At 38.0% G+C, this 16,710-nt stretch overlaps 1 protein-coding gene across 1 annotated transcript in view; it reads right to left on the minus strand.

Annotated features, from left to right (window-relative positions):
* LOC115108978 (synaptotagmin-9-like) overlaps positions 1-6,391 on the minus strand; it is a 51,991-nt gene extending 45,600 nt beyond the window's left edge. Inside the window, exon 1 of the mRNA XM_029633526.2 lies at positions 5,813-6,391. Coding sequence (XP_029489386.1) covers positions 5,813-5,960 — 148 coding nt within the window. The 5' untranslated portion in view covers positions 5,961-6,391. The remainder of the gene's footprint in view (positions 1-5,812) is intronic.
* Between the last annotated feature and the right edge of the window lie 10,319 nt (positions 6,392-16,710).

Consider the following 16,710-nt stretch of genomic DNA (forward strand, 5'->3'; position numbering starts at 1 on the left):
CGACTCGGTACCGGTGCCCACTTTATATAGCGTCATTATTGTGCTTTTATTGTGTTACCTTTTAAAAAAAAAAAATGTTTTTAGTTTATTTAGTAAATATTTTCTTAACTTTATTTTCTTAAAACTGCATTGTTGGTTAAGGGCTTGTAAGTAAGCATTTCACGGTAAGGTCTACCTGTTGTGTTTGGCGCATGTGACAAATAATATTTTATTTGATTTTACCTACATGTACATAGTACTTAAATCAATCACCTAACCAAAACTATATGTACATATTACCTCAACCAATCACCCTAACTACCTTGTACCCCAGTACACTGACTCGGTACCGGTACTCCTTGTATTTAGTGCTATTTTTTTGTGTAACATTTTATTTTTTATCTATTTGTAAATGTTCATACTTTTTAACTGCATTGTTTGGAAAGGGCTAGTAAGTATGCTGAGGAGTATTTCTGCCTGTAATAAAGCCCTTTTTTGGGGAAAAACTCATTCTGATTGGCTGGGCCTGGCTCCCCAATGGGTGGATCTGGCTCCCAAGTGGGTGGTGCACCCCTGCCCAGTCGTGAAATCCATAGATTAGGGCCTAGTGAATGTATTTCAATTGACTGATTTCCTTCTATGAACTGTAACTCAGAAAAGTATTTTAAATTGTTACATATTGCGTTTATATTTTTGTTCAGTATATTTAATTTCAGACATGCTTCACAAAAAAACTAAAAACAATTCAAATTAAAACTGAAATATTTACTACGCAACAAACATAACAGGATAAAAAAAAAAAAAATTAAAATCGGAATGGCTAAAAAGCAACCTAAGGAAAAGCAAATCTAAAATGGTATGTTTTAAGATCTCTTTGAAATATGTCCACAGTTTCGGCCCACCTCAGGTTTTTCTGGCAGGCTATTCCAGAGGCTGGGAAAAAGAATGACTAAAGGCTGCCTCTCCATGCCTCTTGATCCTAGGCTTTGGGATAGTTAAACGGCCAGTGCCAGAGGACCTGAGAGACCTACTGGGTACGTAACTGAAAAGCATGTCTGACATGTATTGGTGTGCACAGTCGTGGATTGATTTGAAAACCAACAGAATAATCTTAAAATGATTTCTAAAACTCACAGGCAGCCAGTGCAGAGATCTTAAAATTGGTGTAATGTGTGCTCTGATCTTGCTAAGTACCCTTGCTGTAGCATTCTGTATCTTTTGCAGTTGACCAATGGCCTTCTTGGGTAGACCAGACAGGAGAGCATTACAGTAGTCAAGCCGGCTTGTTATAAAAACATGGAGGAGTCTCTCTGTATCAGCCTGAGAGAGAAACAGCCGCACCTTGGCAATGTTCCTCAGTTGGTAAAAAGCTATTTTGGTCACATTCCTAATGACTGATTAGAAATTGAGTTCAGAATCTTAAATACTGTAACACCTAGGTTTTTACCTTGTGTTTAATTTTTATTGCCATGAATTAAACTTTGCTGCCAGAATCTCTCTGTGCTTTAGCTCCAACAATCTCGCTGTGACTTGGGATCCCGAGTGACGCAGTGGTCTAAGGCACTGCATCTCAGTGTCACTACAGCCACCCTGGTTTGATTCCAGGCTGTATCACAACTGGCTGTGATTGGGAGTCCCATAGGGGGGTCCACAATTGGCCCAGCATTGTCCAGATTTGGTCAGTGTAGACTGTCATAGTAAATAAGAATTTGTTCTTAACTGACTATCTGGTTAAATAAGCACCATGTTCTTGGCACTTATTTAGGGATTAGGGTTTCTTCTGGACAGGGCCTAACTATACTGGCCCAATAAGCATATGTCCTAGAGAAATCCCTTATTTGGACAGTGGTTACAGTGTTTGACATTGGTGCTGGTCACCCTACTCTCACATTCTTAGCAATTATACAGTACCAGTCAAAAGTTTGGAAACACTCATTCAAGGGTTTTTCTTTATTTTTCTTATTTTTTTACATTGTAGAAAAGTAGTGAAGACATCAAAACTATCATGTGGTAACCAACAAAGTTTTAAACAAATAAAAATATATTTTATATTTGAGATTCTTCAAAGTAGCCACCCTTTGCCTTGATTACAGCTTTGCACACTCCTGGCATTTTCTCAACCAGCTTCATGATGTAATCACCTGGAATGCATTTCAATTAACAGGTGCGCCTTGATAAAAGTTTGTTTGTGGAATTTCTTTCCTTCTTAATGCGTTTGAGCCAATCAGCTGTGTTGTGACAAGGTAGATAGAAGATAGCCCTATTTGGTAAAAGACCAAGTCCATATTATGGCAAGAACATCTCAAATAAGCAAGGAGAAATGACAGTTCATCATTACTTTAAGACATGAAGGTCAGTCAATCTGGAAAATGTCTAGAACTTTTAAAACATTTTCAAGGGCAGTCGCAAAAACCATCAAGTGCTATGATGAAACTATCTCTCATGAGGACTGCCACAGGTAAGGAAGACATAGAGTTACCTCTACAGAAGAGGATAATTAGAGTTAATTAGAGTTACCAGCCTCAGAAATTGCAGCCCAAATAAATGCTTCACAGAGTTCAAGTCACAGACACATCTCAACATCAAGTCACAGAGGAAACTGCATGAGTAATGCCTTCATGGTCGAATTGCTGCAAAGAAACCACTATTAAAGGACACCAATAAGAATAAGGGACTTGCTTGGGCCAAGAAACACAAACAATGGACATTAGACTGGTGGAAATCTGTCCTTTGGTCTGATGAGTCCAAATTTGAGATGTTTGGTTCCAATCGCTGTGTCATTGTGAGACGCAGAGTATGTGAACGGATGATCTCCGCATGTGTGATTCCCACCGTGAAGCATGGAGGAGGTGTGGGGGTGCTTTGCTGGTGACACTGTTGGTGATTTATTTAGAATTCAAAGGCACACTTAACCAGCATGGCTACCACAGGATTCTAAAGCGATTTTCCACCCCATCTGGTTCGCGCTTAGTGTGACTATTATTTGTTTTTCAACAGGACAATGACCCAAAACACACCTCCAGGCTGTGTAAGGAATATTTGACCAAGGAGAGTGATGGAGTGCTGCTTCAGATTATCTGGCCTCCACAATTACCCGACCTCAACCCAATTGAGATGGTTTGGGATGAGTTGGACTGCAGAGTGAAGTAATAACAGCCAACAAGTACTCAGTATTTGTGGGAACTCCTTCAAGACATTTGGAAAAGCATTCCTCATGAAGCTGGTTGAGAGAATGCCAAGAAGGTGTAAAGATGTCATCATGGCAAGGGTGGCTACTTTGAAGAATCTAAAATCTAAAACATATTTTGATTTGTTTAACACTTTCTTCCTACATGATTCCATATGTGTTATTTCATAGTTTTTACAATGTAGAAAATAGTCAAATGAAGAAAAACCCTTGAATGAGTAGGTGTGTCCAAACTTTTGGCTGGTACTGTATGTTAATGTCATTATAAGGCAAGAGTTACAACACACCTATCTGATCTAATTAGAATGCGTTTGTCATTTGGCAGATTTCTATAGACCCAGGTATTTTCTAAAATAGCAATGTCGCCAAAAATTATCATTTGTGACGTGTAATGGAAATGACAGACATAGGAAAAAATGTGTAAAGAGCGGTGACACCGTTACACTATGCAACCAAGTGTGACATGTTTTGCTATGGCCCTGCGTTGTTTTGAGTTTGTTCCTGCTAGTTAGTATACTGTTATAGTCAGACATGAGTTATCTATTACCATCATAGCTGCATCCATTATACATTCGTGCCTCAACTATTAAAATCATACCCATAACATGATGCAGCCACAACTATGCTTGAAAATATGGAGAGTGGTACTCAGTAAAGTGTTCTATTGGATTTGCCCCAAACATAGCACTTTGTATTCAGGACAAAAAGTTGCTTTGCCAATTGTTTTGCAGTATTACTCTAGTGCCTTGTTGCAAACAGGATGCATAATTTGGAATATTTTGATTTTGTACAGGCTTCCGTCTTTTCACCCTGTCAATTAGGTTAGTATTGCAGAGTAACTACAATGTTGTTGATCCATCCTCAGTTTTCTCCTATCACAGCCAATAAACTGTTTTAAAGTCACCAGTGGCCTCATGATGAAATCCCTGACTGGTTACCTTCCTCTCTGGCAAGTTAGGAAGGACGCCTGTATCTTTATAGTGACTGGGTATTTTGATACACCATCTAAAGTGTAATTAATAACTTCACCATGCTCAAAGTGATATTCAATGTCTGCTTTTTTTTAACACATCTATCAATAGGTGTTCTTCTTTGTGAGGCATTGGAAAACCTCATTGGTCTTTGTGGTTGAATCTGTATGTGTGGGGTACAGAGATTAAGTAGTAATTCAAAAATAATGTTAAACACTATTATTGCACACAGAGTCCATGCAACTTATTGTAGGACTTGTTAAGCAAATATTTTACTTATTTAGACTTGCCATAACAAATGGGTTGAATGCCTATTGACTCAGGACATTTCAGTTCTTTACATTTTTTAATACATTTGTAAAAATGTAATTCCACTTTGACGTTATGGGATATTGTGTGTAGGCCAGCGACAAACACATCTAATTTGAATACATTTTACATTCAGGCTGCAACAAAGCAAAATGTGGAAAAAGTGGTGTGAATAGTTTCTGAATGCACTGTAAAATTACTTAAGCCAAAAACGAAAGTAGGGTGGTTGGTCTGGTTGGATGGGTCAGCGAATAATGCAAACGTCTAGCACGGGGGTTTCGAATCTTATCACGGACAACTTTAGCATTTTAGATAATTAGCAACTTTGCAACTGCTTTTTTTGTGTTACTTTGCAACTAGCCTACTTAGCATATCAGCTAACTCCTAACCTTAACCCATAACCCTTACCTAGCTAACGTTAGCTACCTAGCCACCTAGCAAGGAATTAGAATTCGTAACATTTCATACATTTTGCAAATTCATAACACATTCTATGAATTGCAATTCGTAGCATGTTGTACCAATTTAAATGTGTAACATAACTTGTAATTCATAACATATCATACAAAATGGATGATGGACATCCACAAATTAAAATCAAATCAAAGTTTATTTGTCACGTGCAACCTGTGTCGACCTTACAGTGAAATGCTTACTTACAGGCTCTAACCAATAGTGCAAAAAATGTATTAGGTGAATGTTAATATAAATTAATATATATATAAACATATAACATATCATACTAATTGGTGTGTCCCGGATTTATGTATCTATGTTACATATACCCCTGAGTCCAGGTTAATGCCACATAGGCCCTTTTCAAAGGGATTAGTTGGTTTTTAGGGGCAGTTGCTCTTTAAAGGTAGTTTTATTATCATAGTCAATATACAGCAATATACATCATAAATAAACAGTCAAATTAACATTTAGAATACAAAACATTTAGAATAATTTAGAATGATACTGCCACTGGAATACTGTGTCATGCAATCTTCAAAGCATTATGTTATCTAGGCTATGGAGAATGGGTGGGGCTCATATCCCCTCCACAGGCAAGCTCATGTAGGTCGTTTAAATTGAAGTACACAATGCACTGTTATCCAGTTTTAATTGATATAAAGCATATGCAACAAGTTCCTAAAGCTCCTAATCAATGGAAAAGTGTCCGTTTTTGTGGTGGTAAATGTGGTAAAACAGTTTTAAAAACCACTGAAATCGTTGCAATTTTAAGTCTATTTTCCAAGATATAGTCTACATTAACTTCTGAAATTGAGTTGGCATAAGTTTCAAATCTCACAATGCAAAAGAAAATCTATTTAAATACATCTCGTGATTTTTATATTAGTTACAGCATTACACAACATACCTGAGTCTGAGTGTCTTGGTCTGGCAAGATCTCGAAAATAGTATATAAAATCCACACAGTTGTCGTTTTGCACTTCGCCCCTAGAACAGAGATCCGACAGCAGTTCCAGAGCCTTTCGAAAAATCTCGTCCTCTCTGTCTCCAGGCATTTCCCACCAGCATCCTTCTTAATAATGAAGGGGCTCTCCGGCAGCTCCACAACACCCCTAACGCCTACAGTATCTAGACCCCGATTCCAGGCGCCTGGCGCATTCAGTCATCCCAAATATCACTTTTGCCTACACCAGCATTACGCAAGCGAAGAGTGGCTAAACTCTTTATCCAACGAAGTTTTCCTCTGAAAGATGACTTTAGTTAAGCCTATGTAAAAACTTTGTATTCTATCTTGAATATATTTTAAGTCTTAGAATTGTACCACTGGTTGAATCCATCCACTGGAATTTGCTGTCCTCCGTTGCGTTGTGTGTTGTGCGGTGTCCACTAGACTGCGGTGCTGAATTACTGAGCTGTGGTCCTCAAGGTCTTAAATGAATGGCTTTGACTGCGTGCAATTATTTTCCAATGCACACTCACAGGAATCTCCGTTCTGCCTACTCACCGCACCCTGCACTATCGTTCCCTGCAGAGCCAGGGATGGAACAGGGAATAAAAACAGACATTTTGGTGAATCATTCTTTCAAGGTTTGTTATTAATTGATGTGAGTTGTGGATTTTTATTGTGACAGAAGGCTGCTTTCCATGTTTAACAATTAACTAGAGCTTTGATCAACCTGGCATGTCTGTGTTTAAAAAAAAATTACAGCCCATTTAGCACGTACCGTTCTGGGAACAATATGTTTCTTAGAGCTTGGTGAAAGCATGGTTGTCCTATGTTTTTTTTTGTTGCATACAACCTTCCCACAACTTTCCGGGAATGATGTAGGATTGTTTCTTGACGAAAAACATATTTTTCTTGGTATTTCATTACTTTAACAGAATGTTTCCTAAACATTTAAACACGGTTACATTTAAAAAGAAATGTGGTAATATTCTAGGAACGTTCTCCAACTAATTTGACATTGAGAATGTTCTCAAATAGTTCAGAGAACGTTAAAGAAACAACGTTCTTCTGTGGGAGTTTCAGTACTTCAGTATAACATTTCCTGCAGTTTTCCTCAAAGCTCTACTTTAAGTCATGTTCTCAAATTGTTCTGAGAACGTAATAAAAACGTTCAATAAAAATGACAGGAAAACTTTAGTAACTTTCAGAGCACATTCCAAGAATGTTATTTAAAAACATATACATTCCATTCTCAGCATCAACAAAACTCTCTCTATCCTCAAAATTGTTCAGTGTGTTCAGGTGTGTTGGCTGTGCTCAATAATTGGCCACACCTGATCTTAATGAGTGCTTGTATACTTAAAAAAAAAAAAAAAAAAAGGAGGGGGGGGGGGGGTGATTGAATAGACTAAAATTAACAGCTTTGTATGTGTAAAAAAATATGGCATGCTAGCTCCATCCTGGTTGAACAAGAGATAATAGGTTCAAATCTCACTGATGCCTTGTCAGAATAAAAAAGAAGTGTGTTTGCATGATTAATGCCTAAGGAACTGCATTGTGTGTTCTATCTGTGCTTGGAGTTTAAAAAAATGCTAATTCCAAATAAGATAGCAGTGCTTACAAGGTTTTACTGAAACATTAAGTGAACGTTTTAAGGAAGTTACTCAAAACATTAAAATAACCTATCGTTTCTGTTCTCATAGCGTTAATAAAACCTCCCAGGAACACTTTCAAGGAACCAGAGTAAAACGTTCTCAGAACCTCCCTGCAACCTAAAAATAAACATTCCCAGAACAAGCAAAACTTCTCACTGGACGAAAATGGTTCATATAAGGGGATATCTTTACATTACATGTTTTTGATATTCTGCAGAATACAGACCATTTCCAAAGTATTTTTTGACTTTTGAATATGCACCATATCATGACAAATTCTGAATTCATGTGTCTTTTAGACAAATATGATATTGGGATTACTCAAAAAATCCACATGGACATTTCCTATGGCCGGATATGGATTCAATATCCTGAGATAATGTATGTGACACCGTATTTTCTCTCTTCATGTTGACAAATACTAACTGTTTACATCACATACAGTATCTGTGTTTTCTCAGCACATTCAAGATATGAAGCTATATTGATTCATGCTTCTCTTGGCTGAGGTCCATCTATGAATCTTGATATGCTTTTTGATATGCTGAAAATAAGGACAATTTCTCATGCATTTCTGAGTTTACACGCTTAATAATTTGACAAATATGAAATCCATATTTTTCATCAATGAACAAATCATTTTTGGACATCACACTTGGTATTGACTCCTTAGATATCCTAAGACAGGCCTATGTGGAGATCTTATTTTCTCTATATGGTGACAAATACTGACAATAGGCCTACACAGTATATGTTCTCAGCACATACAATTCATATGCTCTTGACTGAGGTCCATATCAGGATCTTGATATGCATTTGTATATGTTAAATAAGGACAATTTCTAATGCTTATTTGAGTTTTGAGGACATGCTCAATAATTTGGCAAATATGAAATCCATAGAATTCGTTCAGACACTAGCTATAATTTTGGTATTCCCTCTGGATAAAGGCTTGGTAAAAGGCTTGGTAAAAGCACTCAACAATCACATATTTTCTGCTATGGGATTCCAACTGTCCTTTTAGAATTTGGGTACCACAAATACGTGTGTTAACTGTGTGTGGTCGAACTGACAACTGGAGAAACAAATAAGTGAGATGTTTTATCTTAGTAACTAGAACCAAGAATGTTAGCTAATTTGGTCAGCAGCCGGTAAGGCTAGCTAGCTAGGCTTGATAGGGCAGTAAAGCTAACTGGTAGCTTAATTAGCTAACAAATAACAAAATTGCCCATTTACCCCTATCAAGCCTCAAGGTGACAGCTAACTTTTTAAAATGTTTAGGTGTATTTTGTAATACTGGTTAATATAATCTAGCTAGCTAACTAATTTAGCCAGCTAGCGAACTAGCAAGTTGGCTAGCTAGATAGTTTGTTCCAGTTAGCTTTCTCGTCATGAATGAAGTAGGTAGAGTAGCTACCTTGTGGTATGGCTATGTGAAATGACAATATTTTCTTGAAATGTCAACACAATTTTGATTCATGATTTAAACATTGACAGTTTGGAGTGGAACACAGACCAACACTACCACCACCTTTGGTCTGGACTGTGAGGGATGACCCCTGATGACCCAATCTGCACCCTTGGCATCCATAACAAACAGGGCAGACAGGGGTATTGAGGGTGCAGAATTGGTATTTTCTGTTAAATAACTAAAATATTTTTGGGGGCTTACGTTTGCATCTTTAGAGCAAAAGTGTTGTGATTGAAGCTCTGAATTTGTTATGCATTCTTTAAAAATAAATAGATGTGCTTTTGGAAATAGCAACTGGGATTAAATATGACAATGTTTGCCTTTCCATTCCTGGTATTGTAACTCTTTTCTTGAGTTGAAGGAGAGGTGGACCAAAATGCAGCGTGGTTACTTGTTTACATCTTTAATAAAGAAGAAAACACAAACAGTATACAAAAACAATAAACGTGAAAAAAATACTAAACAGCCTATCTGGTGCAAACAAACACAGTGACAGGAACAATCACCCACAAAACCCAACACCAAACAGGCTACCTAATTATGGTTCCCAATCAGAGACAATGACTAACACCTGCCTCTGATTGAGAACCATATCAGGCCAAACATAGAAATAGACAAACTAGACATGTAACATAGAATGCCCACTCAGATCACACCCTGACCAAACAAAACATAGAAACATACAAAGCAAACTATGGTCAGGGTGTGACAGGTATAGCCTTCTGCTAAGTATATGGTGCAAATGGGTGCTCAGATATGTGAAGGAGCACAATCATTTTCGGGGCCTGAACACGTAAAATAATTTAGGGCGCTGGACATTTCATGAGTCAGATTTAGCTTGTTTTAGATGAGACATATGGGGATGACTATTACATATCAAGGATATCTATTAAAATTATGCATTTAAAAAAATACATTCAGGTAATGACTAAAGATATCATACATTTCTGAAAATATGTGGATTCGTTTAAAGGCTTATATATGTCAGCATGTTGACACAACCTTTCTGGGGTTAATATTCTACGAATATGTTAATGAGGGCAGGCGCATCAGGTGGTTTTGTTGTTGAATGTGTCTCACCACAGATATCTCACTGGACTCACATGGTAGCAGGGAGATTTCTGAGGTCCGGATTAGATGCATGTAGAAACTCTTCCATTGCAGAGAATATCCTAGCTCGTATATGAGATTAAGGACATGTGTATCTGGAGCATGTCTACTCTATATATCTTGTAAAATATCAGATATCAGGAAATATATAGATAATAATATATATAAAGATATAAAGATATCCCCTGATATTGACCCTTTTCGACCCAGTGTCTGTTCTCAGAATGTTTAAAAAGCATTCTGTTTTACCGTTAACGAAACGTATGGCTTTGTTCCCACAACCAATGTGAAACCAAAAACAACTTCCAAGGAACCAAATGTGCTAGCTTGGAGTATAAATAATTATAATATTTTCTTTAACCCTCAAGCTACTGACTAAGTTTATATTTTTCTATGATTGTTGCTTTTTTCAATAGTTTCTTCTTTTGACCCCAGTTGGTAATCCACCGTATGTGTCACGTTCTGACCTTAGTTCTTTTGTTATGTCTTTGTTTTAGGTAGGTCAGGGTGTGAGTTAGGGTGGGTTGTCTATGTTTGTTTTTCTATGTTGTGTTTTGTGTTTGGCCTGGTATGGTTCTCAATCAGAGGCAGGTGTTGTTAGTTGTCTCTGATTGAGAATCATACTTAGGTAGCCTTTTCCCACCTGGTTGGGGTGGGTGATTGTTTCCTGTTTTGTTGTCTGTGTCACCATTCAGGACTGTTTCGGTTTTCATTCACTTTGTTATTTTTGTATTTTGTTGTGTTCAGTGATTATTAAAGTATCATGGACACTAACCACGCTGCGTATTGGTCCGATCCTTGCTACTCCTCCTCAGACGAGGAGGAAATCCGTTATGTTGGTAATATGTTGGTAATTTGAACTGTGTTTGAAGCCCCTTGACAAGGCCTTCAATTAAAGGTCACCTACCCTTTAGAACCAACTTCTATGGTTTTAAACGGCCTATGTGGCATCGATGAGAGTCAGAAACACTCATTCTAGTGTCAGACTGACTGTAGATAGGATCATTTTTATCATAACGTTTGGTCATAATGTGAGCTTGTCGAAATTTACTGGGGGGTTGGTTATGGATTACTTACATACTCAATTTTGCCAATGATGCCCAATTGCCCAGAGAAAACACGTTGTGGTCCACCCCCATCTGCCATGTGGATATTTGTTGACAAGTCTGCATATGGGTGCAACACATACACATTTCGCTGGGCAAATAGGAATGAAAATGGACTTTCATAAAGTTGGTAGCAATGCATTTCAACAATATTGCCAGATGACCAGGAATGGATTACATCCGACAAAGTCACTTCTGATGCCTGTCAACCTTCAAACCCCTAGTGTTGGTGAGTACGTTAGTTAAGTATATAGCGGGTACTAGCTAGCTAGTAGCTACTTTTGGTTATAAAACATTATTTGATTATTCTAGTGAGACAATTTAACGATGATACCACAGGTGAAACGGGAACGATACTGTAGCTAGCTAAATACATCAAGCTGACGTGTAATGTGATGTAGCATGTCAGAGGAAAATGTGCGTAGCTCACGTTAGCTAGCTACCTTGCTAACAACAGCTAAATGTGGGCAGCAGTTAGCCTAGTGGTTAAGAGCATTGGGCCTTTCCAAAACTGTTAAGAATAATGTCTGTGAATATAACGGAACTGATATGATGCCATTATTTTTAAATGGCTGTTTTTCCAATGAAAGCCTATTCACCATTTATAGGGATAGGACCCAGATTCAGTTCCCTACGGCTTCCACTAGTTGTGAACAGTCTTTAGACATTGTTTCAGGCTTTTATTCTGAAAAATGAGGGTGAATGACCACATTGAGTGAGTGGACCCTGGGATGTCCCCAGAGCTGGTTACTGAGCCCGATCGAGAACGTGCCTTTCTTGTTTTTCTTTTATATTGACAACGCTATTGTCCGGTTGAAATATTATTCATTATTTAGGCTAAAAACAACCTGAGGATTGATTATAAACATCGTTTGACATGTTTCTACGGACTTTACGGATACTATTTGGCATTTTCGTCTGCATCTTGTGTCCGCATTTGAGCCATTGGATTACTGAACAAAACGCGCCAACAAAATTGAGGTTTTTGGATATAAAGACTTTATCGAACAAAACAAACATTTATTGTGTAACTGGGAGTCTTGTGAGTGCAACCATACGAAGATCATCAAAGGTAAGTGATACATTTTATTGCTATTTCTGACTTTTGTGACTAATCTACTTGGCTGCTAACTGTTTGTGATGTTTTGTTAGCTGAGCACTGTCCTTAGATAATCGCATGGTTTGCTTTCGCCATAAAGCTTTTTTGAAATCTGACACGTCGGCTTGATTAACAAGTTAAGTTTTATTTTGATGTATTGCACTTGTGATTTCATGAAAGTTAAATATTTATAGTAATTTAATTTGAATTTGGTGCTCTGCAATTTCACTGGAAGATGTCGAGGTGGGACACTCGAAGTTAATCCCCTACAACAACTCCTCCCCTGTGTCAATTAAGGCAGTACTCTACACCTCTCTGATTCAAAGGGGTTGGGTCAAAGTTGTAACTAGGTCTTTGGCATTTAGAGTCAATACAGGGCAGGTACTTGGCTACTAGCTTGCTAGGATGTAGCCAGCTTGCTTTCAATAATTTTTCAACTCAAACTGGCTAGCTAACTATAGCTAGATAGCCAACTCATTTCAACTAGGCTCGGACAAAGATATGATGAATAACCCGGATTTGCAAGTTAGGTGGCTCGTTTATTTTCTAGGGCAAAAATAAATTGTACTTGTCTACTACAAATATAGCAATGGCTCTGGCACTCAGCAACGTTCACAGCTGGTTGCATAGTAACGGTGTCACCATCACCGGCCTGAATCCATTCTGTAGTTATACAACAGGTGGGTCTAATCCTGAATGCTGAATCCAGCTGGTGTCTATTCCGCAAGTTCCACCGGATAAATCTATGATGTTAAAATGCCTATTAACTCTGTTCCATCTGACTACTGTTTCCTCAGCCCAGCCAAACAATCTATAAACTTGATCTCCACTATAAAAAGCATCTAGACATTATCTCAAATTTCTTTCAGACTAAGATTTGTGTAAACATTGTGACTGTCTCTCCGACATTTGCAACATTGTTTAAATATTTAAATTCAATCTCCAGCTGTCCCATAGTAATGAACGTGTCGCTAGTCGGGACTAGATAGACAGACAGGGAGCATTTCTCAACCAGTTGAAATCATGAATCAGCTGGCATCATTTGTATGAATATATACAAAGTCAATTGAAAAAAAGTAAAACGAAATGAAGTTCAGCGAGTTTGCAGTCTTTCCAACTTCAGTTTGAAGTGCTTGTGTTAGCTGTGTTGTTGACTAGCTCCTCTGAACAACAGTGTCCTGATGAGGAAGCACATTTTCTATGCCAGGCAGAATCACGCCTCATTAGCTCATTGTTAAGGATGTATCCAAATAAATGTAGCTAGAAAACAGCTTAATGCAAATGCAAATGCAGCTACTTTTCTGTTATTCGGGCTGCACATTTTGACGTGACTGTGGGTTAGTAGTAGTTGGCTAGCTAGCAAGCAAGGGATAATAACGTTGCCAGCCAGTATGGCAATGGAACATTTAGAATGAATGACTGGGTTGCGTCTCTAGAAACCGAACCGATAGAATGTGTCCAGCCTGCTTGGGTAGCACCCCTTGATTTGTGTCAGACTATATATGGTGGAAGGATGAAATAGTATGAATAAATTCATTAAAATTAAGTTAATGAAAATGTCAATCATTTTTGAATCAGCACTATGAACAACAAATCCACCAGGTTTTGTACATAACATTTTAATGAAATAAAATATCATCACTCAATAACATATAGCGAGAAACATGCGTTTCTCTATTTTGGAAGTCATTTATATGCTAAAAGGACTGTAATTAAGAAGCCGGTGTTGGGAAGATATACTGGTATGGGTGTCGTTATGCCTGAGGCAAAGTGGAGGGCTGTCAAACCATGCCAATATATCCCCCAAACACCTGCTTCGAGGGTCAATATCAGGGGATCTCAGGGGATATCTTTAGCTATATATTTCCTCATATCTGATATTTTATTAGATATAAGGAGTAGACATGCTCCAGATACACATTTCCTTAATTTCATATACAGAGCTAGGATATTCTTATTTTTCTCACTATATGTTTCTCGAGTGATGATATTTTATTTCTTCAAATGCTATGTATAAAACCTGGTGGATTTGTTGTTCATAGGGTTGAGCGATTACAAGTTTTTGAGGTAGGTTCAGTTTTAGGTAGATTATATAAACAATTTGTTTTCAATTTCGTTTTTTTATTTGACATTGAATGCACTATGCATCATGTGGGTTGAATGCTGTAACAACACAGAATAAAACAATGAATAAAAGTCCCATGATGGTGGTAACTGCCCAGTACTGCTTATCACTTATTAACCATCATTCATTCATATTACTTTACATAAAAAAATATTTCAATTGTTGTGTATATTACATTTGTTTTATTTGAGGACTTTTATTTATTCCAAGTCATCATCTCTATAGAGCTGCTGCCTATGCTGTCTGACAAAATCAATGTAAATAAGGCATACTTTTATGACTGCTGAATACCAACTATCAATCACTTAGATCATGTATTTTCAGCGAGAGATACCTTTCGAAGCAACCACTGCTCTCAACTGACTAGTATCTCCTTTTCCTTTCCTTTCTCTATATCAACTTAATATCCCACATTCTTCTCTCTTCTGTAGCAGTTGTGAAAGAAACACAGACTGGACAAGTAGATGCGCAATTGGGGGGAGAGATTGGAGAATTAGAGGGAGCATATCTAAGGTCACACAGGACACCAGATAAGACAGGAGAATTACACCAGATATGACAGACTGACCCGTGACCCCTGGCACACAGACTATTGCAGCATAGATACTGGAGGGACATTGTCAAAAGTTACCCCCAGACAGGGACAACCAGGCAGAATATAACCCCACCCATTTTGCCAAAACACAGCCCCCACACCACCAAATGGATATCAACAGACCACTAAATTAATACCCTGAGATAAGGCTGAGTATAGCTCACGAAGGTCTCCCCCACATCACGAGCCCAAGGACAGGAAGGATGGGAGAATGTGAGTAAGCCAGTGACTCCCCGTAATAGGATGAGAGGCAGAGAATCCCAGTAGAGAGAGAGTAGCCGACCAGGCAGAGACATCAAGGGTGGTTCATCATTCCAGTGCCTTGCCGTTCACCTTCACACTCCTGGGCCAGACCACATTCAATCATAGGACCTACTGAAGAGATGATTCTTCAGTCAAGACTTAGAGGTTAAAAAACAAGTCTGTCTCACATAGCTCTATAGGAGAAAGCCCTGCCTCCAGCTGTTTGCTTAGAAATTATATGAACAATAAGGAGGCCTGTGTCTTATGACAGTAGCGTACTGTACGTTAAGGTATGTGAGACAGGACAAAATAGGAGAGATAGGTAGGAGCAAGTCCACGTAATGCTTTGCAGGTTAGCAGTAAAATCTTGAAAACAAATACAATGGCTAGCACGAGAGTAATATGGTCAACATTTTTTTGTTCAATTCAAGATTCTAGCAGCTGTATTTACCACTAGCTGAAGTTTATTTAGCACCTTATCCTGGTAGCCAGAGAGTAGAGCATTGCAGTAGTCTAATCATGAAGTGACAAAAGCATTGGATTAGTTTTTCTGCATCATTTTTGTACAAAAAGTTTCAGAATTTTGCAACATTACAAAGATGGAAAAATGCTGCTCTTGAAATATTTTTGATATATTTGTCAAAAGAGATCAGGGTCCTTCACAGTTTTATTTGAGAAGACTGTACAACCATCGAGATTCAATTTCAGATCCAACAGGAGATGCCTTTGTTTCTTGGGACCTAGGACTAGCGCCTCTGTTTTGTCCAGTATGCACTCCATCCTTCCTGCCACCTAACTGCACCTTTGCATAACCTGTAATGCATTACATAGATGGAAGGGACTTCATCACTCATTGGAGACTTGAAGACATAACATCACCCAGAGAGCTGTGTATGTCCCGTGTGTGGTTAGACAGCCAAATCCTTAGATTTGGCCAAACAGACAAATAGAACGCCATTCTAGTTCTGTTTGAAGAGCTGAAGTTGTACCCTTCACACAACTTATTTTTTATTTCCTAGGTAAGTGTAGGCATACTGTCTTTATAAGCACATTAATATGATATTTATAACATAAAATGTTTTGTCTTTATAACACAAACACACTGATCATTTAAAAAAAAATTAATACATGGATCAATGTCCACCAGTATGAATATTAGTAGTTCTGGGATTTGTCCATTGTGAAAGCTCTGCTTTGGACCTAAAGAGTGATAAGACGAGACAAAATTAGCCAGTTATAGAATATTGTGTTGTAGGACAGCTGAGCTGACTCAAGACCAGGCATTCAACTCGCAGTTAGTATGTATTTACATGACATGATGAAACGTTGAAACTAAGTTGCAAGCTACTTTCGTAGCGAAGTGTTGTAGAACAAGTGTCTTATGAAACTTTCTATCTTGCCATAAGAAATAGCAGCTAGATAGGATAACCAGCTGCAGCTATCACCAGTGGTTCT

Source organism: Oncorhynchus nerka, linkage group LG25, assembly GCF_034236695.1.
Source record: "Oncorhynchus nerka isolate Pitt River linkage group LG25, Oner_Uvic_2.0, whole genome shotgun sequence".
Classification (NCBI taxonomy): Eukaryota; Metazoa; Chordata; class Actinopteri; order Salmoniformes; family Salmonidae; genus Oncorhynchus; species Oncorhynchus nerka.